A 24,069-nucleotide genomic window follows, 5' to 3' on the forward strand; every position below is an offset into this window, starting at 1 on the left:
TAGCCTCTCTACACTGGCTGCTTGTTAAGGGTACTTCTGATCTGAAGGTTTTATTTTTAACCGGTAAAGCATTACACAAACTTGCTCCGACTTACCTCGCTGAAATGACCCAGCCATACATAACTACAAGTGACCTAAAATCACAAGATGCGGGCCTTCTAATTGTACATAGAATTTATAAACAAACAGTCGGAGGCAGGGCGTTCTCTCATAGAGCTCCACTACAATTAAGGTTAAAAATGCAGACTCAGTGCAAACTTTCAAGTGTCTAGTAAAGACTCATCTCATCAGCGAGGCCTATGACTAGGTGCCGAAGCTTGAGTCCACCCTTGCTGTCTTGCCAGGTGGGCTCTCATCTCCGCTGGGATGTCCTTTCATCAATGCCATTCAGGCACGGAGTCACTGGCTTACTGCTGTTTCTCCGTCGCGATCCATGTGCAACGGGCGGTCGGTTGGCGTCCCTCTGGCTGACGCTCGGCAAAGTGGATTGACTTCCTGCCACAGTGTCACTGGACTCTCTGCTGTCCGGTTCTGTTAAAACTTGAGCCCTGTGCATGAGCCCTTGGACCACGCCTCGGGGACGACCAGGCACAAAGGACTTGCAGGTGTCCCTGTCCACAGTCCTCCTGGTTGTGATGCAGATTAAGTAGCTGATGATACCCAATGACCCCCCCCACCCACAGATTGTCCCTGTCCTTGTCCATCTGCTCAAGCATCTGACTTGGATTATGTTTTATGGACTCAGGACCGCCCATGTGCATTTATTTATTATTATAATTTGTACTCTGAAAAGGTTCACCCGGAATTGCCAGATGAGGACTGGCCACCCCTCAGAGCCTGGTTCCTCTCTAGGTTTCTTCCTAAGTTTCGAGCCACTTTGCATCAACCCTGTTGTTGCTTGGTCTTTGGGGTTTCAGGCTGGGTGTTTCTAAAACTGCTTACAACTGCTGATGTAAAAAGGGCTTTATAAAATAAGTCCCCTTACCAGGAAAGAGCAGAGGAAGATGAAGGAGACGAAGTACGTGTAGGCGAAAGTGCTGCCACACTCCGCCTCTTTGTTTCCTGAGTCTGGGTCACAAGGCTTACCCCCAAGGCAGGCCAGCATGATTTCATGCCAAGCCTCGCCTGTCGCACTCCTGACACAAGACACACACCAGGAACACAGATCAGTGTGAACAAGAGAGGGAAGACAGGCAGAGGAGGAGAAAGGAAAAGGGCATAAGCACTCTTTACAATAAGAATTTCATTGTACAGGATGACGCTGTGTTGTTCGGTGCATTTGACAAACAAACCTTGAAACCTGAATACCGAGAGAAGGATCACAGAAAAGCAGAAGGAAGAGAAAGGGAGAGAAATAGATAGAAAGAAGCAGGAAGAAATGGAGCAAGAGAAAACCCACCTGAACAGTAACATGAGCGCCATAATGAAGGTCCTAAAGTTGTTGTGTTCGTTGATGGCTTCATCGTCATCCAGTTCCAGATTACCAAACAACTACACCCAAAGGAGGCACAGGAAGGGATCACTCAGGGAGGATTTCTAACAGCCGACATCAACCGCTGGCTGGTCACATTAATGTCATCAAGGGAAATCCTTTGTCTGGATGAACGGTAAGTTCCGGAGGCTCTGCGAGCAACACTGACCTGCATCCCAATGATGGCATAGATGAAGAACAGCATGCCGATGAGGAGACACACGTAGGGCAGCGCCTACCGGTGGAGACAGGAGGTAACAACGGGTATCAGCGCTACGACTAGTAACCGCTAATGACGGTAACCACCCATCCTGGACGGCACCCAGATGAATAACACAAGCATGTGTTCATTTGTGTGCGAAACGGTTTTACAGTATAAGCAAGGCGATAAATGGATACATTTTCCCTGTCCCCCTTTTGGGAAAGGCTATTATTTGGCATGTTAGGTTTAGGGTAAAATGCATAACCGCAGGAATTCGGGTTGCTGTGTTGCTTCTGTAGCCTCAACGCGCGCTATGACATTCTGAAAGGCACTTTTAGCTTTGTGTGTTATTCCTATTACCAATTGGCTTCCTTCCTGAGAGCAGGTGTGCTACTTTCACCCCCTGACCAAAACCTCTTCCCACAGCTTTGCTAAAATGTACGACTGGAATTAGAATTCAAGTTACTTTTTAGGAGCAGGGCTCCAAAATAAGGGAATATATTTCCCCTTGTTTTTCATCGGCATGCTGAGGTCCATTAATAAAACAACATTGGACATGTCTGTGCATGTGTGTCTGTGCATGTGTGTGTGTCTGTGCACGTGTGTGCGTGCGTGCGCGCAATGGCGTAGGTTTGTATTATACATTGGGGGGGGCGGGTCAGGGTCAGTGGATCCCAGGATTTTCCAGGGGGGTCACATTGACTTGTCTGGTCCCCCCTAACTCTACACCCCCGCGTGCGTGTCTGTGTGTCTGTGCCTTTGTGTGTCTGTGCCTGTGTGTCTGTGCCTGTGTCCATATGCATGTGTGCGTGTAAAATATGTACCTTAAATGACTGGACAAATGTCCAGAGCAGGATACGAATAGTCTCTCCTTGTCTCAGCAGCTTGATAAGACGAGCCGCTCGAAACAGCCGAAGGAAACTCAGGTTGATGAAGTTATCCTACAGCGGAGTGTGTGTGTGTGTGTGTGTGTGTGTGGAAGAGAGATTGCGTGTTCAATGCAGATAATTAGAGAGTGTGTATAAAGAGAGATTGTGTTTGACAGCAAGGAATGAGAGATGTGTTCACATGAGTGTGACATGTTTGTGAGATCAGAAGAAGAGAGACGAGAAAGTGTCAGTTAGTTTGACTGAAATTAAGTATTATCATCCCTTTAAAAAAAATCTAACAAAAACAAAGCAGGTCAAAGAGGGGGTAGAGAGAGAGAGAGAGAGAGAAGGTCAAAAAGAAGAGAGGTCAAAAACTTAAACAATAAAATGTATCCAAAATACAAACAATACAATTGACTTGACAAGAAGCCAAAGAAACACTCAACGCATCCCAAACAAGTACGAAACAAAGAGTGTAAAAAAGAGAGAGCAAGAGGGAGGGAGAGACAGAGAGAGAGAAAATCTATCTAAAAGAACGAGGAAATTATAACTGAAAATAAAATTCAAAACGTCATCATCCAATCTGGTAAAAGTAGAACTTTTTTTTTTTTAACTTAAAACCAAATGCACTGATTTAGGGGGGCAAGCAGGCCACACAGAATGGAAATCCTGTCATTCATCAGACATTTCACGCACACGCAGGCACACTGCTCTGTCAACCGCACACACACACACACACACAGGAAGCTGTCAATGCCACTTAGAGGCTGGCTGACCATGGTTTATGTAGTGTTCCACATTCAAAACAGAACATACACAAGGGTGTTTGCAATTAGAAGTCCAGGTTCTTGGACAGTGATTAGGCCTATTCCTGAATGAGTATCATTCGCAGTGGAGAATCTCGACTGAAAGTGGGGTTTATTCAGTGGCAGCCAGCCCATTGGTAATTGGGCACTTGTGGTTATAATTATTATTTTTGTATATATACTTTATATACAGCTCTGGATAAAATTTTGAGACGACTGCACCTTTTTCTTTACTTTCCAAAAAAGTCGAAAAGGAGGGTTTTGAGTGAGGAACAGAAGGGTTCAAATGAAGAGACCACTGCAAATTGAAAGCTACTGTTCCTCACTCGAAACTTTCCTTTTCAACTTTTTTGTAATGGAAAGAAAAAGGTGCAGTGATCTCTTATTATTTTTCCAGAGCTGTATTACAGACACATAACAAAGAGAGTTGTGCAAAATCAAGGTTGCAACATTTTAATGAGTGATGAACAAACAAATGCATTCACAACTAATTTGACCAACTGCGTGGCTACCTTTCTGCCATTATGCTCCACCATTTCGTGGTCAGCTAGCTAGGCTAACCAGCTGGCTTGCAACTCGTTAGCCATCGGCACTCAATGCTAGCTGCGTCCACTAGTATAGCACATTGCATAGTCTAGCTGAGTTAATTTATTAGAAATCCATTGTGATGACTCATATCCTGTATATAGATAAGCTAGCAAGACAATCTTGGTGACAATGTTACTGGGAAAGGGAAACACTCAAATAGAATTAAAATTTCAAGATAACCTTCATAGAGATTTGAAGCGAAACTGTCCATTTTATTAATTTTTTGTTCAGGGTGGTTTACAGTTTGTGTCACAACGTCCCATCCTACTTCAGTAAATAATTCAATTCAGCCTGGATAACATGACACTGTCAAAGGATGGGAACCTCCGCCACTAAGTGTTGCTGCCACCGTACGACACCACCCGTACCATTCAGCCAATGAGGAGCCGCCACTCAGTTCATTCCAGTACCAGGCCCAAGTTGTGTCTGGGAAGCCTGTCCAGAGTTAGACTGGTATTTGTATTTCAACAATTCTCCAGCGCCCTTCGAGATACAGTCCAGCTTAGTAATCTCACGTGACAAGGCACAGTACCGTTGTGTGGCCCAGGTTGGCAAAGCAGTGGTGAGGAAGAAGACGCGGAGGAGGAAGAGGTTGCTAGCATGCAGACAGACAGGCAGTAGCATGGCAGCAGCGTGGCACCTCCTTCGTGTTTAGAAGGAGGCTGAGGAACACCGCGACGGTGGGGGATACCGTGGCTACATGCAGACCGTAAGGAGAGCATCCCTCTGTCTGGTCGAGCACTACAAGCCTGGACTAGCATTCACAACTGCTCCTGTGGTGGGAGCCATGTCTATGCAGAGTAATAGTAACCAATCCACAAGCATGTGTGTTCATGTATGTGCGTGTACGTCTATGTGAGATCAGGAAGCACACTTCATCAGTTAAAAGACCAATAGTGTGTCAGATGGTATCTTTAAATATCCAATAGTTTGTCAGAGTCTCTTTCAACACTTGAGAGGAATCCCACATGAGTTATCAGGCACACACACACATGATCCAACTGCCAATCAAGACGTGCAAGCTCTCGGGTCAAAGGGGCGTCGGCAGCTAAGCTCAGAAGGTTCGGGGGTGAAGGGGTCAAGGAGGCCAGGAGGGGGCGGGGCCATTCGTTGGCCACTGGGGATGCAAGAAGAATGTCTGAGAGATAAATCGCAAACACCAACCTCCTACATGTGCCAGGTGGATGTAGAGGGGTGGATGGATGGGGAGGTTGAGGAGGAATTTGGATACAGTGAAAAGGTGTTGGTGATGGTTTGGTAGGGATTTGGTGAGGATTGTTGTGTTTGTTTGTGTGTGTTTGTGAGGGTGGGGGCATGGTTACAGCACACCATCACACAGCAGCACACCACACAGTCAGTGTCATGAATTGGATGGAACAACATGGCAAGGGGATTCATAGTGCATTTCGATTGGATGGATTTATCAGAAGTAGGAAGTAGTAGTAGGAAGTAGAAAGGGCGTAGGAGGCCAACAGAGTAGAGAGGTTTGTTTTTAAAGAAAGCATGTAAAAAGATAGAACAGGAAAAGGAATCATTATCGAGGTAGATACAACATAGTAACAACATAGTTACAACCATAGAAATGTACTCCAAATAAAGATGACGTTTCTATGGATACAACACACAGGATACAATGGAAACCTATTCAGGCCCACAAAAAAAAATGGGTACATGAATCTGCTTCCATATAAACATCAGTCAACAGCAATACAATTGTAATGGTTTAATTTCAGGCAATCCTCATGGCCACATTTATTTACAGACATAAAACTCGAAGAATCTACAATTGAGGCAAACGGTTCCCTGTCCGACGGTAAGACAGGCGGCTGTTTTTTTCTTTTTTTTGCGTTGGTGAGGCACGACGCATCAAGGCAAATAACAAACACAGTTAATATGACTACATGCATGTAATTCGGGGCTAGGTGCAGAATGTGACCATGAGGATGTCCTGGAAAAGACTTAGCAAACTACGGTACTCATAAATTCTTACCGCTGCCATCCTATCACACACACCGAAACGTCTGACATACACAGGATGAAGCACAATTACAGAAACAGACACAGAACCGAAGGAATAGACACAGACAGGACAGTGACAAAGGACCACTCCAACGACACAACACACAGTTGGACGGCCATTTTGGTCTGTCTAACACACGTCCTGCCATCCACACAGAAATACACCTCTCAGCTGAATCTCACTGCAAAGACCGCGTCTCCCCCTCGTCTCCCCCTCCTCCCAGCAGAGGGCACCAGCTCACTGATCCCCACAAATTCAAAATTCGTCAGATTTGTGTAGGAATGAGATCAAGGGGGTGTCCACTAATGAGCTCCATGAAGGGAAGTGAACGAGTGCACACTTCAGGAGAAAGGAGAGACCGCTGTGACACACCCACTATCTTATCAATGCACCACAGGTCGACAGTGAATATTTACATGCCGTGTCTGTGGTATGTGACCTAACTAACGCGTAGTCCCTCGTCAGTTCTTAGCACGCACAGAGCCTATAGCGCCACGTCCTGCACTTACCCAGAATTCTGTCACTAGGATATCAGTGACGCTTCCAAGCACAGACACAAAATCAAAGATGTTCCAAGCGTCTTTAAAATAATTCTGTGAGGACACAGGAAGAGAAGTCACATGTTAGGGTAGCACAGAGCAGGGGGAACGGCAGAGTACTACTCTGACACATTTCCCAGAGTAGAGAGATATGCACTTGCTAATTAAAATATTGTTGCCATGGTGACTGAAATTTTTTTGAAACATTAACATTAACCAATAGCAGTAGATTAAGTCAGGGTGTTAACCAATAGCAGTGGATAGAGTCAGGGTGTTAACCAATAGCAGTGGATAAAGTCAGGGTGTTAACCAATAGCAGTGGATAAAGTCAGGGTGTTAACCAATTGCAGTGAATAAAGTCAGGGTGTTAACCAATAGCAGTGGATAGAGTCAGGGTGTTAACCAATAGCAGTGGATAGAGTCAGGGTGTTAACCAATAGCAGTGGATAAAGTCAGGGTGTTAACCAATAGCAGTGGATAAAGTCAGGGTGTTAACCAATAGCAGTGGATAAAGTCAGGGTGTTAACCAATAGCAGTGGATAGAGTCAGGGTGTTAACCAATAGCAGTGGATAAAGTCAGGGTGTTAACCAATAGCAGTGGATAGAGTCAGGGTGTTAACCAATAGCAGTGGATAAAGTCAGGGTGTTAACCAATAGCAGTGGATAAAGTCAGGGTGTTAACCAATAGCAGTGGATAAAGTCAGGGTGTTAACCAATTGCAGTGAATAAAGTCAGGGTGTTAACCAATAGCAGTGGATAAAGTCAGGGTGTTAACCAATAGCAGTGGATAAAGTCAGGGTGTTAACCAATAGCAGTGGATAGAGTCAGGGTGTTAACCAATAGCAGTGGATAGAGTCAGGGTGTTAACCAATAGCAGTGGATAAAGTCAGGGTGTTAACCAATAGCAGTGGATAGAGTCAGGGTGTTAACCAATAGCAGTGGATAGAGTCAGGGTGTTAACCAATATCAGTGGATAGAGTCAGGGTGTTCTGTCTAGTCGGCCTCAGGATGTTTTAAAAGAGTGGTCTGAAGAGAATGGATTCTCGATTTCACCCCCAATACAGAAGTTGCTAAAAGACTATGTCAATGAAACTAGAACCTAGTCACTTTCATGTAAGGTTCTGTGTTGTCAAGACAAGAACAAAACATGAAGGAATATGCTCTGGCCAATCACAATATTGTTACCATGGAGACAAGGTTAGAAGGAAGTGCATTAGCCAATAGCGGTGCAGTTAGAGTAATAAGGAAAACATGTTCTAGTTCTGTCTATTAAAATAACCTGCCTTATAAATTAGTAATAGAAATAAATGTGTGTTTTGGTGTGTGTGGCCTCACCAGAACCCCAAAGGCGATTATCTTGAGAATACACTCCATGAAGAACAGGGTGGTGAAGACAATGTTGATGTTCTTTAGGACTTTATCGTAGATATCTGAAGCCCCATAATACTGAACACAACAAAAACAGAAAGGAAGAAAAACACATTGGTTATCATTACTCTCAAACACACACTCAAAAAACAATTAGACATGCTGGCACAGGCCAGTTTGCTCGCCTCCAGCACTCGCATGGCAAATACTTCCTGGTCGAATTAGTAGTTTTATAATAGAGAAGCAGAGCACTGTGGCAAGACAGACACATCCCCATCACTGACTCTCCCGAACATTCTGCGGAGTTGCTGGATGAACATCACGAGATTGGGAAGGGAGTGTCAGAATTATGGTGCACACGCATGCACACACACACACACACTTCCAGCTTACCTTCATCATCAGCACTATAGTATTGAGCGCGATCAGACCCATGATGCTGTACTCGAAAGGTGGGGACACCACAAACTGCCACATGCGGAACTGGAAGCTCTGCTTGTTCTTAGGCATATGGCGGGTCAGGGGCTTGGCATTTATGGCAAAGTCTATACAGCCTCTCTGGGTTTGTGGGACGACAAAAGAAGACAGGGAGGAAGGAGCAGAAGAAAAAAACTTCATTAATCTATCCAGGAGGGAAAAGGTGTCTTCTGCTGTATGTCACTCAGTCTTCCTTCCTTCTCCCCTCCCTCACCTCATTCTTTTCCAGACTGTAATCCTCCATCATCTTGTCTCCCTGCTCTTGGAAGGTGATGATGATGAGAGCAACAAAGATGTTGACGAAGAAGAAGGGGAAGACAACGAAGTACACCACGTAAAAGATGGACATCTCCATCCGGTACCCCGGACTCGGACCCTGATTCTCATAGGTCGCATCTACCGAATGCTTTAACACCCTGGGAAAGACAAAACAGGCATCAGGGTGAACTATATGCATATTTATGTCGTACAGGAGGAAGGTGGGATGAAAGAGAGGGCTCTGGTTTTCCAAAATGGCATCAACCTAAATCTTTAACATCTTGGTGAGAAGGGGGAGAGGAGAGGTTAAAAGATCACTCTGGCCCTCAGTACTGCAGCTAACTTCTAGGTTGCTGCCGAAACATTTGGTGCTATTGACAAGGTTTAAATTAGTGCAATGCTAATATGTACTGGAGTTAGGAACATACTGTCAGCTAACTCGGAACGTCGGGCTAAACGATATGGGGCCACACAGTCTGTGCTGTTAGCGTAGCTCAAACGGTTGGAACATTGGGCTAAACGATATGGGGCCACACAGTCTGTGCTGTTAGCGTAGCTCAAACGGTTGGAACATTGGGCTAAACGATATGGGGCCACACAGTCTGTGCCGATAGCGTAGCTCAAACGGTTGGAACGTGGGGCTAAACGATATGGGGCCACACAGTCTGTGTCGTTAGCGTAGCTCAAACGGTTGGAACATTGGGCTAAACGATATGGGGCCACACAGTCTGTGCCGTTAGCGTAGCTCAAACGGTTGGAATGTGGGGCTAAACGATATGGTTGGAACGTTGTCGGGGAGGGTGGTCACGTCGGCAACAGGCAGCTTGACTGTTAGCAACAGTAAAGGAGAACCCCCCACCCCTGCTGTCCCTGTCTGCAGTGGTCTGCAATCCCAAACTGCCATGTAACCCTTTTGGAGGCAAAGAACAGTTCCAAAACTGGATATATAATGTTCTGGGTATAGGGAGGGTCATTTGATTTGGGTGGTCACAGAAGAGTTGTGTAGCTAGGGAAAGGCCATCCATTAACATTTCAGAGAGATCCCGCATGGATTTGCTTGGGTGTGTTAGTTGTTGTGGTAAACTGAAATGAACAGGGAGTGTGTGTGTGTTAGTTGTTGTGGTAAACTGAAGTGAACAGGGAGTGTGTGTGTGTTAGTTGTTGTGGTAAACTGAAGTGAACAGGGAGTGTGTCTGTGCTAGTTGTTGTGGTAAACTGAAGTGAACAGGGAGTGTGTCTGTGCTAGTTGTTGTGGTAAACTGAAGTGAACAGGGAGTGTGTGTGTGTTAGTTGTTGTGGTAAACTGAAGTGAACAGGGAGTGTGTCTGTGCTAGTTGTTATGGTAAACTGAAGTGAACAGGGAGTGTGTGTGTGTTAGTTGTTGTGGTAAACTGAATTGAACAGGGAGTGTGTCTGTGCTAGTTGTTGTGGTAAACTGAAGTGAACAGGGAGTGTGTGTGTGTTACTCACTGCGGCCAGCCCTCTCCAGTGGACACTGTGAAGAGGGTGAGCAGGGCCCAAGGCACGTTGTCGTAGTGAAAATCGTACTTCTTCCACTCCCGCGTCTTCGCTGTTACTTGTTGCCGTTCATACACCAAATACTCGCCCCTGAAACACACACACACACACACAGGGGTCAGCAAATGGCATCCGTGTGTGTGAGACAGAAAAGAGGTAGAGAGGAGATAAAGGGACAGAGAGAGAGCTCTTGAGCCATATCGACTTCGGGTGTCCATGCACAAGAGGTTGTGTGTGTGTGTGTGTGTGTGCGTGCGTGCACCTGCAGTCGCGCTCAAACTCCTTGGACTCGTCGGTGCAGTAGAAGAACCTCCCCTTGAACAGCTGCACGGCCACCACGGCAAAGATGAACATGAAGAGCATGTAGACGATGAGGATGTTCAAGACGTTCTTCAGGGAGTTGACCACGCAGTCAAACACAGCCTGGACGGACGGAGAGACGCCAAGACATCAACCCGACCGACGAAACAGGCGGCACTCCCTGAAGGAGCGTGTCCTAGCCTCAGCCACCTAAGACATCACACGTTTCTCACACCAGCACAAGCAAGCAGGCGCGGGTACCTTCAGCTTGGGGAGTCGTTTGATGGTCTTCAGAGGCCTCAGCACCCTCAGCACCCTCAGAGACTTGATGGTGCTAATGTCTTTCCCCTTGCTACTCCCCCTGCAGGCCGGGCACGGGAATACAACAGCGTTAGGGGCCCCCGGCGGGGAGAGGCAGGGTCAGAGAGGGGTGGTTGGGGGGTGGAGGTTAAAGTTCAAAGGGCACTTACCACACCCATTTGAGAGAATCTTAGCATCAGGAGGTTTTCCTTGCCAGGTGGTCAGAAAAACTCTACCCGTTTTAGCAGTCCTAGTACATGGCACAGTACATTGTATAGTCTTGATTCAAAAATCCATCCACTACATTGGGGAATTTTTCGTAGACAGACAGACAGTCCATAACCAAATACATACACGTTCAATATTTTCTTCTGCAATAAAGGAACTCACATATGAATCCCATGAAACAACATGTGATCGGTTGTTCGATCATCAAGTTTCATGGCTGGTTCATTCAAACCATTGCATTTATTTTTTTCGACAGGCATCTCTCGATGGCGATGCCCAGCCAAACCTCTTTCTTTCTTTTTCACGTAACCCATTAAAGAAGGTGGGGGGATAGTGTGGACGCAGAGACGTTTAAAACCACAGATCAGGATTATAATCTAATCAGTACAACGGATGAGTTTGATAACATTATGGTCTGGGTCCTAACAGGGCTGAATGTTTTCCTTCTCTTGTCTCCTTCCCTTCAGAGCCTCTGATATACGGCAGGCCTATCAAAGGGCTGGATACCATTCATGTGTGTCACATTAGGTAAGTGATGTTTCTGTAAGGAAAGGACACGAGGAAAGCATGCTATCTGCAACGTTTGGTGCAAGGTCACTGGACAGCGCCGATGTCAGTCACAGGATGTGACGTCACAGAGAGAACACAGAACAGTTAATTCCACCAATTAGCCAGTAGAAACACTTTAGTCTGTGTCACCATGGATGCAGCCCTATATGATGTATTTTTCCTATAAACAGCCAGGTGCACCGGTCCAGAAGCATCCCATAGTTGCCAATGACAAACCACATCCTGTGTTTTGAACGGCCTACTTCCCCTTATCCATACAAATATGGGGTCTGTGGTGCTCCGTAATTAGTACAGCCTCTAAAATGTCAGGGGAAGAAGATTCTCCATGTGAAGGGGACTATATCTGGTGGTTGATCCTTATGTTATGTGGAACCACGGCCATTTTAAAAACAAAGACCTTCCGTTGGAGGTCTGCCAAGGACCGGGAGCAGAGTGTGTCTGTGTGTGTGAGTGTGGGTGCACGCGGACGTGCGTGCTTGCATGTGAGTATGTGAGAGAGACAGCTCTTCCACTGGGCCTACTCATTAACTATGAGTTACAGAGGCCCACTCTAAGGAAGTCTCAAGACAATTCAATTCGTGGCTGATTGATTGACCCTTGGCAGCTATAGTGGCGGGTCTGTGTGCGCGTGTGAACGAGAGAGGAAAAATAGAGTGCAGGAGTTTTGGGATGGGACTGCACTGAGTGTACGCATGTGTGTGACTACGCAAGTATGAGTGTGTGTGTGTGCTTCAATAATCAATATGCCTTGCTCTGCTGATCTTCAACAGACTGTATGGACTGGACTCCTCTCTATCAAAACAGTATTAAAGTATTAGAGAAAAGCTCTTCTGGGGTGATTTAAATTAGCATGTATAGCTACTGACTTACAGACACACACACTACACAAATATATCAGCTAGCGTATACCGAGTATCATTAACATGTATAGCTACTGACTTATTGACACACACACTACACAAATATATCAGCTAGCGTATACCGCATATCATTAGCATGTATAGCTACTGACTTATTGACACACACACTACACAAATATATCAGCTAGCGTATACCGCATATCATTAGCATGCAGCATTAGCTAGTGTATTGAGGACTATCATGTAGCATTAGGCACTGTGTATAGACTCGTCATATAGCATCAGCTACAGTATTAGCGTTTAGCTTTGAGACTGGCCGCAAGCATCAACTTCTGTCTATAACATTAGCTTTGGCATGACTTACTAGTGTACTGGACTGTATATACCTACACAATGACAAGAAAATAGCATTAGCAAGTTGAACAAGCGACTATATAGGAAACTATACAAGGATGGCATAAAGCATTAGCTAGAGCAAACTAGCGTATAAATCCATTAGCCAGAGTACATATCCTAGACACCCGAAGAAACCTCTAATTATGGCGTCAATGTTAATTGGTGAACTGCATATTAATTGCACCCGTCTCATGTTTAACTTTTGCTTTGGGTAAATTATGCAATACGGTGTTTATCAGGGTCATACTGAAATAAACAAGAAGTTGGAGAGCGCCGACTGTTTCTGCACCTTTTTTTTTTTAGAATGGTCCACAGGCAGACCAAATGGGGGGGAGGGGGGGGTGACAACAGTGAATGGAAGAAGAGAAGGAAACGAGAAACGGCGAGACTGAGTGCGAACGACTAAAGGGACAAAGAAAGAAAGAGAGAGAAGCCATTTCGGTCCGGACAGAGAGAAATTGAAAGAGACAGATACATCGGAGGGAAAGACAGTGAGAGACAGAGACTGAACTTTACTTTACTTTGTGAAGCTCCTGTAGAAATCACCAAGGCGAGGACAGCGAGATAGGGTCAGTGACAGACAGGAGGAAGAAGGGGAAGAATAGCGATAAAGGAGAGGAAGAAAGACAAAAACACACAGACAGAGATAGAAAACACAGATAAAGACAGGAATAGCAGAAAGGGGTTTGAGGAAGGAAAGAACACCCATATAAGAGATGGACAGAGAAAACAGAAGAGATAATAGCAAGATGGAGTGTGATTGGTTAGAAGAACCCCCCCCCCCTCCCCAAACACTATCCACCCACTATGGTTGCAATGAGAACAACATTAACATCACCCACAACAACAACAACAATTATAGTGAAGTCAATGATGGAATGCTGGAGTCTGAGTACCAATCTCACCCTAACATTCCCTTCACTTCAATGTGTGCCTGAGAGCCTCTCTTTAACATATCATATCATTGATGAGCTTCAGGAAATCTGAAGAGTGTATTGTGTTTCAATGACACTCACAGCTATTGCCCAATCACAAAGATGATGAAAAAAAGGCTTTAGAAAAAATTGTTGGTCTCTGGCTGATTGAGCAAAAATCTCAGACATAACCAGACATCATTTTAACCACAGATTGTTGATTATTATCTTTTTTTTTTTGGTACCAATTTGTTCAACTACCAATCTGACATGACATCTGGCTGCATATTGTTCCAGTCAAAATTGTTGTCATAAGAAGGTTTCCCCCTTATTTGCGCACACAATGGCCCCAACAGTACAAAAGCCAAAAGCATTGTGTGGATTTCTGAATATACAGAATTAAGACAAAATGCAGAAAGACCGCTGTGTTTTTAAATAAACATAGAATCCAATGAAAATACCACACCTACAGTTCGTAAAGCATCCACATAAGGAACTGAAGCCTGCAAGCACATCCCTGTGGTTGCAGGCTTTTCGTTGTGGCAGAGAGGGAGATTGTGGGGGCTCAGTGTCAAAATAAACAAATGTTTCTGGTCTGACTATTAAAAACAAGCATACAATAACACAGCGTTTCCTATTTAACATTAACTGGGAGAATTAAACATGGGAATGGTCACCGTCTCTTTGGCAATGACACACAGGACACAGAGTGGAATGTTAGCGAACAAGACCGGTACTCAGACTAGACATGTTTACATACCTGTTCACAAAAAAATGTATGACTTTCTTGGATTAGCTTAATAACTGGGAACAGTGCAGACCTATTCCTTTTGATAACCATGATACTACTACTGGTTTTGGATTTTCTTCTATCTTGTCTTTTTACCTCAGAGTAACTCAATATAACAGACACTATAACAACTGCAACTATGTTCTAGCTTTTATTATTACCTATTTACCCGGAGTAAACTTGACTTTCTGTGTTATTAGCACTACTGACTACTATTGATCAGCAGGGAACCCTCTTTTCTTAGCCTTTGGAGAAGGCCTTAGTTCCGATTCTGGCTTAGCCCATCATACTTATAAAACCGGATGCTGCCTACCAATTGGATACACTGGGCTAGACAATGCTAAATTCTTACACTAAAAGCCACTATCAGTTTTTTTTAAACAAGCTGCACTGCCTGTTGCCTTTAGTAGCCTCTCGAATCCAACAGAAATGTTGCTTACTAGCTATTCAGTCTATTCACAAATGTTGAACTTTTTAATGTATATTTCTAACAGTTTTCTATAGCGGATGCATCGTATTCAAACTGAAATAAGTTACACGTCCTACAAGACAGATTGAAAGAAGAGCCGTATGACGTAAGACAATGTGAAAACGGCATCTATCTGGAAAACGGACACGTTGATGTAGTTGTCCTACGGTCTAGTTAGCTTCGAGGCTAGGCTAGGGTCCACCGCAGCGAGAGCATTTAGTCGTCGCTAATTTGTTAGCGGTCGCTTTTTCAGGATTAGATATCATCATGAAAATTGTCTGTCTGACCACTGAGTGAAACTCTGGTTATGTATTTCACGTTTAAACAAAACTTCAGATCACTGGTTATTGTGTGTTCTGAACAAAGTAGCTACATATGTTTGCTTTGGGAGGTGGCAGTTGAATGTTAAAATGGGGACATTTTCTTTGTAATTGCTTGTGCGTTTTCTGTGTGTGACGTTCGTCTTTTAAGAACTATTAGCCTAATTGCTGTTTGACAAAAAGTGTTGTCTCCTACATGGTTGTTGTCTTTCCAGCATGACCGGTCTTACATCCTCTGATGTGTCAGGGTTGCATTTTGGTGGCAGCGTTGTGGCATTGTCCGGTGGAATAGTACCGTGAAGAGCACTTATCCAGTAATTATGGTGTTTTATTGATGGTCGTATCTCTGTAAAACTAAAACACAGGCAACCACTAGACTCGGCTGCTGCAGTTTGGAAACTTTGAGGGCGCTGATCAGCCGAAAATGTCTGCCAACGCCGCGGAAATAAAGGGTCAGAATCACAACCCAAAGGTGTTCATTTAATCTGGAAGAATTACATGCCTGACAGGTCACTTTGAGATAGAGGTTTCAGACCATGTTGTGGAAGATATCTAAGCCAAAGGTTCCCAAACTTTTCTGCCACATAGGTATTGTTTGGGCCCTTTCTCTTTCTATAGCTGAATGAATTTACCAGCGATAACCATCTCATCTTCCTACAATTATAAATTAGCCCGATCCCAATTGTGATAATCGTCTCTGATCAAACCATGGTTTGCATGGCCACAGGCACGGACTTACTGAATTAGTGCAGTTTAACCGTGGGATTTAGCCATTTGGAAAGCAAGGTTTTCTGCTCTAATCAGCAAACATAGTAAACATTGAAGAACAGTAGACTTCGTTCATATACATATCAAATCCCACAAAGAGAGACACACACACTCGACATCCCTTTGCACACGCACACACAGATGCACGCGCACGCACGCGCACACAAACTCATTCTCTCACACACACACGCACACAGACACACGTGCGAACGCACATTCCAAGCTCTCAGAAACATGCAGTTCCTTGGTCCATTGTGACAGCCAGTGTCATTCAATGAGGGGGCCGAAAGCACATTTGTTGAGTCAAAAGCCTTAACTTGACAATCTTTAGCTTTCCTATTTGAGACTCAACAAACAGGTTTCATAGAAACATTGGAGCCTAAACTGGAGCATTACGGCGAGTCTGAGCATACAGTATGGGGGCCGGGGAAAGGAAGAGGAAGGTTGACGGGCTGGGAAAGGAGGGCCAGGAGGAGGGTGGGAGAGAGGGGAGGAGAGCAGACTAACAGCAAGGCAATGGTACAGAAAAAATACCTTTGGTGAAGGAGAAAGGGGAGGTGGAGGGAGGAGTAAAATGAGAAGGAAAGAAACGAGGATGGACGGTAGACATGCTAGAGGGATGCACTGGGCTAGTGGAGTAATTTTCAACAAAAAGTAAAGCCAAAAATAACAACCTATCCATCCCCATAGCAACCCATGGAGTACAATAGGTTTTAGGCAGTTTAAACCGCTGTCGATCTGGCCTTCCACACACACACACACACACACACTCCCTCAGTCCTTGTGGTCCGACCGCCTCATACAGGTGACAGCCCTGCACTGCTGGCGTACCATCGCGGAAGGCAGCGGAACACTGGGTAACCATGGTAACCTGCTACCCGTCCGCAAACCCAAAATGTCACCTTGGTTGCAGATAATATTTTTTTTTTTATATATACGCCAGTCATCACCAGGGGTTAGTCACATCGCATGCCAGCGTTCTGGTGTAATCGCCAGTGACATCAGTCAGCGCCTGACGTCACCTGGCACGTGACATCATTGGGTGACATCACTGGGTGACTCATGCAAGCACCTGGGCAGTCATGCCATCGGAGCTGAGGAGGGTGTACACGCACTCACATGCGCACACGCACGCGCACGCACAGGGTAAAATAATCCTTCCACCCACAGCGTTCTGCCCCAGACATTCCTCCCTCCCCCCCAACAGGCCGTGCAGCTCCACCGATGGATGATTGGTGGGATACCGGTGTGTACCGATAATGTGTGTGTGTGTGTGTGTGTGTGTGAGACGGAGAGAGATGAAACGGGAGAACAGGGCGAGGCTCGGTTACACGCCTCGCAACTCTGAACCAGAACGACCTGGGCACTAGAGGGTTACCAGGTGCCTGGGGAACCCAGCCTCACACAGCGTAAGGGGGAGGAGCTCTCGGGAAAAGGGGGGGGGGGGGGGGGGGGGGGGGGGTTGGGGAGGGAGGTGAGTGAGTGGTTGTCGGGTTGAGGCAGCAATCCAGGACCGTGAAGGTAAGGGCTAGATGAAGGGACATTGGAGGCCTTTGGGAGAGACTGGCCTAGACCATTGTTAGGGTTTGGGGGTGTGGGGGGGGTTCACAGGGGTGGAGTCGAGGGGAGCATGTGTGGGTTAGCATCGGGGGACCGGGTTTGTCGATGCAGGGAAATGAGAGGTGTCAGAGGGAGGTGGGGGGTGGGGGTGGTGGTTTGGATGGAGCAGTTCTTCAGAGGGCTAGGTTGGAGAAGGTGGGGTGAGGGCTATAGAGGTGGGTTACAAGGGGTTGGCTGGAGGTACAATACATGGCTAGAGTTGGGTGGGGGGGGGGTAGGTTTGGGTGGGTAAGGAACACACACAGTGACATGGGGGAGAGAGGAGTGAATGAGATGCTGAAGGAGCCATTGGCAAGGCCAGCTGACATGGCTGGTGGAGAACAGTGTGAAAAGGAGCAAGAAAACAAGAGTGATCAGAGCCCAGCTATTCAACAGATATCTGTCTGAATTACATCTGATCGAATGAAAAGCACAGGATGATTTGAATAGACAAATCATTGCCTTGAAGGGTTTCCATTCGACTCAGTCAATTTCTATGCATTCAGTACTATGCGATAGCTGAAATCCAGACGGATAACAGAAGGAGAAAAAAACCAGGTCCATATACAATCAACTTTTGGTTGTATACCTTCACTAGGTCGTGGGACGCCTTCACAAGGAAGTGACTGGCCCAACAAACCTCAGCCAAGACGTTAACAAGCAGACAAATTGCTCTACCACAGCCTTGGGTCAGAGGGATTACGTCAATTATTTAACCTTATTTTGGACAAATAATTATGTCAGCTCTGACCACGCTATCAGTAGTGTCATATCTAACTATTGCATTCCCACACATTTGAACAAACAACATGTTCAACATGTCATATGTTTCAGATGGCTGGGAGAGACATCCAGAAGGGACAGATATTGGTTCATGTTTTTAATACGAGGCAGTCATGCCAGAACTTCCTGACTATCGAACATAGGAAATATTAGTTGGAAGCAAAGCAGTTACCAAACACTCACAAGACTGGATAGTGCTGGAGATGTCGCGGGCCTATTCAGAACTGGGTAAATATTTTGCTCCACACTCATGGACTGCCATTCAGAGTGATCTTCAGTTAATTTTTTGTGTGCCTATAACACATTTTATGTTACTTACAAATGATCTTTATATTGTCAGTTGTGATTGGTTGTCTTAATATATGTAAGATAGATCTGTAAGATAGATCTTGGCCTGAGTTGATTTCTCTGTATAAATAAAGGTAAATAGGTAAATACAAATAAATGATAGGCAATGATAGGGGAGGTTGATTAAAGACTGCAAAGAGCATCCACATGGAAGAAGATAAAGAATGAAAATCTAGACAGTGGGATGACAGAAAGACAGAGACGATGGAAACATGAACAAGAGACGGACAGAGTCCAACTGTACAAGTCAGACTGAGCACAAAGCAGACAGGCACAGACAGATGAGAGAGGGAGGAGTCAGAGGCCAGACAGATGAGAGAGGGAGGAGTCAGAGGCCAGACCGATGAGAGAGGGAGGAGTCAGAGGCCAGACAGATGAGAGAGGGAGGAGTCAGAGGCCAGACAGATGAGAGAGGGAGGAGTCAGAGGCCAGACCGATGAGAGAGGGAGGAGTCAGAGGCCAGACAGAAGAGAGAGGGAGGAGTCAGAGGCCAGACAGATGAGACAGGGAGGAGTCAGAGTCCCGACAGAGGACAGAGGGAGGAGTCAGAGACCGGACAAAGGACAGAGGGAGGAGTCAGAGGCCAAGAAAGATGAGAGAGGGATGTGTCAGAGGCCAGACAGATGAGAGAGGGAGGAGTCAGAGGCCAGACAGATGAGAGAGGGAGGAGTCAGAGGCCAGACAGATGAGAGAGGGAGGAGTCAGAGTCCCGACAGAGGACGGAGCCAGAGACCGGACAGAGGAAGGAGACAGAGACCGGACAGATGAGAGAGGGATGTGTCAGAGACCGGACAGATAATACATCGATAGTCAGACCATACTGAGGGATGAGTGATGGAGGGATGGGTGAAAGATGAAGGGATGAGTGACAGACAAAAGGAGAGGGGGAGACAGGGCTGAAGGGGGAGGGAATACGTGGGGCGGGGTTCAGGGGACACTCACGTGAAGGCGAAGGCCACCAGAGCACCACTAACCACTATAAAGTCCAGGATGTTCCACAGATCCCTGAAGTATGAACCCTGGTGTAAGAACAGTCCCAGCACCACCATCTGAGGAGAGGCAGAGGGTTAGTGTACACACACGCATGCGCGCACACTCAGCAAGACACACACACACAAACCATCAAACACACAACAATACACTCAACAAGACACACACACCTGCACTCACATACATACAACAAGACACACAAACCCACAAACTCACCCCCATACATTCAACAAGACACACGCACGCTAACACACACACACACACACCAACACACAGCTATACACTCAACAAGACACACACACACTAACATACACACACACCTACACTCACATATATACAACAATACACAAACGCACACAAACCGACAAACACACACCCATACATTCAACAAGACACACACACAGTGACACACACACACACACACACACACATATATCCACATAGAGTGGATATAAAAATTCTACACACCCCTGTTAAAATGCCAGGTTTTGTGATGTAAAAGAATGAGACAAAGATAAATCATGTCAGAACTTTTTCCACTTTCAATGTGGCCTGCAATTCAATTGAAAAAACAAACTGAAATCTTCCAGAGGGAAAAATGAAACCTAAAAACCTTACAATAACCTGGTTGCATCAGTGCCGAGGTGTGTAGAATCTTTACATACAACAAGACACACACACACAAACACACACACACTCACATTCACAGGCATATAAAACAAATAACATTTTCCAGAATAGCAAAACATGAACACACACACACACACACACAGTATACAACCTTGATCAACATCTCAAAAGTGAAGACACCGGTGAAGACATAGTCGAAGTACTTCAGGATCTGGAGAACGATGGGCGCAGTTAACACACCTGAACATTACAAAATACACTGAACCCCGAAAGGATTTATAGTTAACACACCTGAACATTACAAAATACACTAAACCCCGAAAGGATTTATAGTTAACACACCTGAACATTACAAAATACACTGAACCCCGAAAGGATTTATAGTAAACACACCTGAACATTACAAAATACACTGAACCCCGAAAAATTTATAGTTAACACACCTGAACATTACAAAATACACTGAACCCCGAAAGGATTTATAGTTAACACACCTGAACATTAAAAAATACACTGAACCCCGAAAGGATTTATAGTTAACACATCTGAACATTACAAAATACACTGAACCCCGAAAGGATTTATAGTTAACACACCTGAACATTACAAAATACACTGAACCCCAAAATGATTTATAGTTAACATACCTGAACATTACAAAATACACTGAACCCCAAAATGATTTATAGTTGATATACCTGAACATTACAAATCAACTGAACCCCAAAAGGATTTTGACCGTGTGACACATTTTTAGTTTTCACCGTTGGGACAGACGGGGTCTTACTTGGTTGCGTGGTGAGTTGGGACAGAAGGGTTCTTACTTGGTTGCGTGGTGAGTCAGGACAGACAGGGTCTTACTTGGTTGGGTGTTGAGTCAGGACAGAAGGGGTCTTACTTGGTTGGGTGGTGAGTCGGGACAGACGGGGTCTTACTTGGTTGCGTGGTGAGTTGGGACAGAAGGGGTCTTACTTGGTTCCGTGTTGAGTCGGGACAGACGGGGTCTTACTTGGTTGCGTGTTGAGTCAGGACAGAAGGGGTCTTACTTGGTTGCGTGGTGAGTCAGGACAGAAGGGGTCTTACTTGGTTGCGTGTTGAGTCAGGACAGAAGGGGTCTTACTTGGTTGCGTGGTGAGTCGGGACAGACTGGGTCTTACTTGGTTGCGTGGTGAGTCGGGACAGAAGGGGTCTAACTTGGTTGCGTGGTGAGTCGGGACAGACGGGGCCTTACTTGGTTGCGTGGTGAGTCGGGACAGACGGGGTCTTACTTGGTTGCGTGGTGAGTCGGGACAGACGGGGTCTTGGTTGCGTGGTGAGTCGGGACAGACGGGGTCTTCCTTGGTTGCATGGTGAGTCGGGACAGAAGGGGTCTTACTTGGTTGGGTGGTGAGTCGGGACAGACGGGGTCTTACTTGGTTGCGTGGTGAGTCGGGACAGAAGGGGTCTAACTTGGTTGCGTGGTGAGTCGGGACAGACGGGGTCTTACTTGGTTGCGTGGTGAGTCGGGACAGACGGGGCCTTACCTGGTTGCGTGGTGAGTCAGGACAGACGGGGTCTTACTTGGTTGGGTGGTGAGTCAGGACAGACAGGGTCTTACTTGGTTGCGTGGTGAGTCGGGACAGAAGGGGTCTTACTTGGTTGCGTGGTGAGTCGGGACAGACGGGGTCTTACTTGGTTGCGTGGTGAGTCGGGACAGAAGGGGTCTTACTTGGTTGCGTGGTGAGTCGGGACAGACTGGGTCTTACTTGGTTGCGTGGTGAGTCGGGACAGAAGGGGTCTAACTTGGTTGCGTGGTGAGTCGGGACAGACGGGGCCTTACTTGGTTGCGTGGTGAGTCGGGACAGACGGGGTCTTACTTGGTTGCGTGGTGAGTCGGGACAGACGGGGTCTTACTTGGTTGCGTGGTGAGTCGGGACAGACGGGGTCTTCCTTGGTTGCATGGTGAGTCGGGACAGAAGGGGTCTTACTTGGTTGGGTGGTGAGTCGGGACAGACGGGGTCTTACTTGGTTGCGTGGTGAGTCGGGACAGAAGGGGTCTAACTTGGTTGCGTGGTGAGTCGGGACAGACGGGGTCTTACTTGGTTGCGTGGTGAGTCGGGACAGACGGGGCCTTACCTGGTTGCGTGGTGAGTCAGGACAGACGGGGTCTTACTTGGTTGGGTGGTGAGTCAGGACAGACAGGGTCTTACTTGGTTGCGTGGTGAGTCGGGACAGAAGGGGTCTTACTTGGTTGCGTGGTGAGTCGGGACAGACGGGGTCTTACTTGGTTGCGTGGTGAGTCGGGACAGAAGGGGTCTTACTTGGTTGCGTGGTGAGTCGGGACAGACGGGGTCTTACTTGGTTGCGTGGTGAGTCGGGACAGACCGGGTCTTCTGCGGCGAGGGCGATGCTGCTCATAGCGATGACGGACAGGATGGTGAACTCAAAGTATTTCATCGTCAGGATGTAGTGGCAGCACTTACGGAACCTGCAACACACACACGCACACGCACACACACGTAGGTACGACAAACACACACGTAAGTAAGACAAACAGACACACATAGGCACAATAAACACACACACAAACACACAGGTATGATAAACACACAGGTATGATAAACACACACACAGGTATGATAAACACACACACAGGTATCATAAACACACACACAGGTATCATAAACACACACACACACACAGGTATGATAAACACACACACACACACAGGTATGATAAACACACACACAGGTATGATAAACACACACACACACAGGTATGATAAACACACACACACACACAGGTATGATAAACACACACACACACACAGGTATGATATACACACACAGGTATGATAAACACACACACACACAGGTATGACATACACGCACACACACACACACACACACACACACACACACACACAGGTATGATAAACACACACACAGGTATGATAAACACCCACGTATGATAAACACACACACACAGGTATGATATACACACACACAGGTATGATAAACACACACACACACACAGGTATGATAAACACACACACACACACAGGTATGATAAACACACACACAGGTATGATAAACACACACACACACACAGGTATGATAAACACACACACACACACAGGTATGATAAACACACACACACACACAGGTATGATATACACACACAGGTATGATAAACACACACACACACAGGTATGACATACACGCACACACACACACACACACACACACACACACACACACACAGGTATGATAAACACACACACAGGTATGATAAACACCCACGTATGATAAACACACACACACAGGTATGATATACACACACACAGGTATGATAAACACACACACACACACAGGTATGATAAACACACACACAGGTATGATAAACACACACACACACAGGTATGATAAACACACACACACACACAGGTATGATAAACACACACACAGGTATGATAAACACACACACACACACAGGTATGATATACACACACAGGTATGACATACACGCACACACACACACACACACACACACACACACACACACACACACAGGTATGATAAACACACACACAGGTATGATAAACACCCACGTATGATAAACACACACACACAGGTATGATATACACACACACAGGTATGATGAACACACACACACACACAGGTATGATGAACACACACACAGGTATGAT

General features: G+C 46.0%; 1 protein-coding gene across 1 annotated transcript in view; it reads right to left on the reverse strand.

Annotated features, from left to right (window-relative positions):
• The window catches only part of cacna1ab (calcium channel, voltage-dependent, P/Q type, alpha 1A subunit, b), a 163,386-nt gene that overhangs the window by 30,314 nt on the left and 109,003 nt on the right, over positions 1 to 24,069 (reverse strand). Inside the window, exons 26-40 of the mRNA XM_029122526.2 lie at positions 22,719 to 22,848; positions 20,533 to 20,592; positions 19,704 to 19,810; positions 13,292 to 13,303; positions 10,678 to 10,777; positions 10,379 to 10,539; positions 10,069 to 10,206; positions 8,555 to 8,756; positions 8,257 to 8,421; positions 7,831 to 7,941; positions 6,465 to 6,549; positions 2,498 to 2,616; positions 1,641 to 1,706; positions 1,400 to 1,491; positions 986 to 1,136 (exon numbers count right to left, since the gene is read on the reverse strand). Coding sequence (XP_028978359.2) covers positions 986 to 1,136; positions 1,400 to 1,491; positions 1,641 to 1,706; positions 2,498 to 2,616; positions 6,465 to 6,549; positions 7,831 to 7,941; positions 8,257 to 8,421; positions 8,555 to 8,756; positions 10,069 to 10,206; positions 10,379 to 10,539; positions 10,678 to 10,777; positions 13,292 to 13,303; positions 19,704 to 19,810; positions 20,533 to 20,592; positions 22,719 to 22,848 — 1,699 coding nt within the window. The remainder of the gene's footprint in view (positions 1 to 985; positions 1,137 to 1,399; positions 1,492 to 1,640; positions 1,707 to 2,497; positions 2,617 to 6,464; positions 6,550 to 7,830; positions 7,942 to 8,256; positions 8,422 to 8,554; positions 8,757 to 10,068; positions 10,207 to 10,378; positions 10,540 to 10,677; positions 10,778 to 13,291; positions 13,304 to 19,703; positions 19,811 to 20,532; positions 20,593 to 22,718; positions 22,849 to 24,069) is intronic.

The sequence above is a fragment of the Esox lucius genome, chromosome 9, assembly GCF_011004845.1.
Source record: "Esox lucius isolate fEsoLuc1 chromosome 9, fEsoLuc1.pri, whole genome shotgun sequence".
Classification (NCBI taxonomy): Eukaryota; Metazoa; Chordata; class Actinopteri; order Esociformes; family Esocidae; genus Esox; species Esox lucius.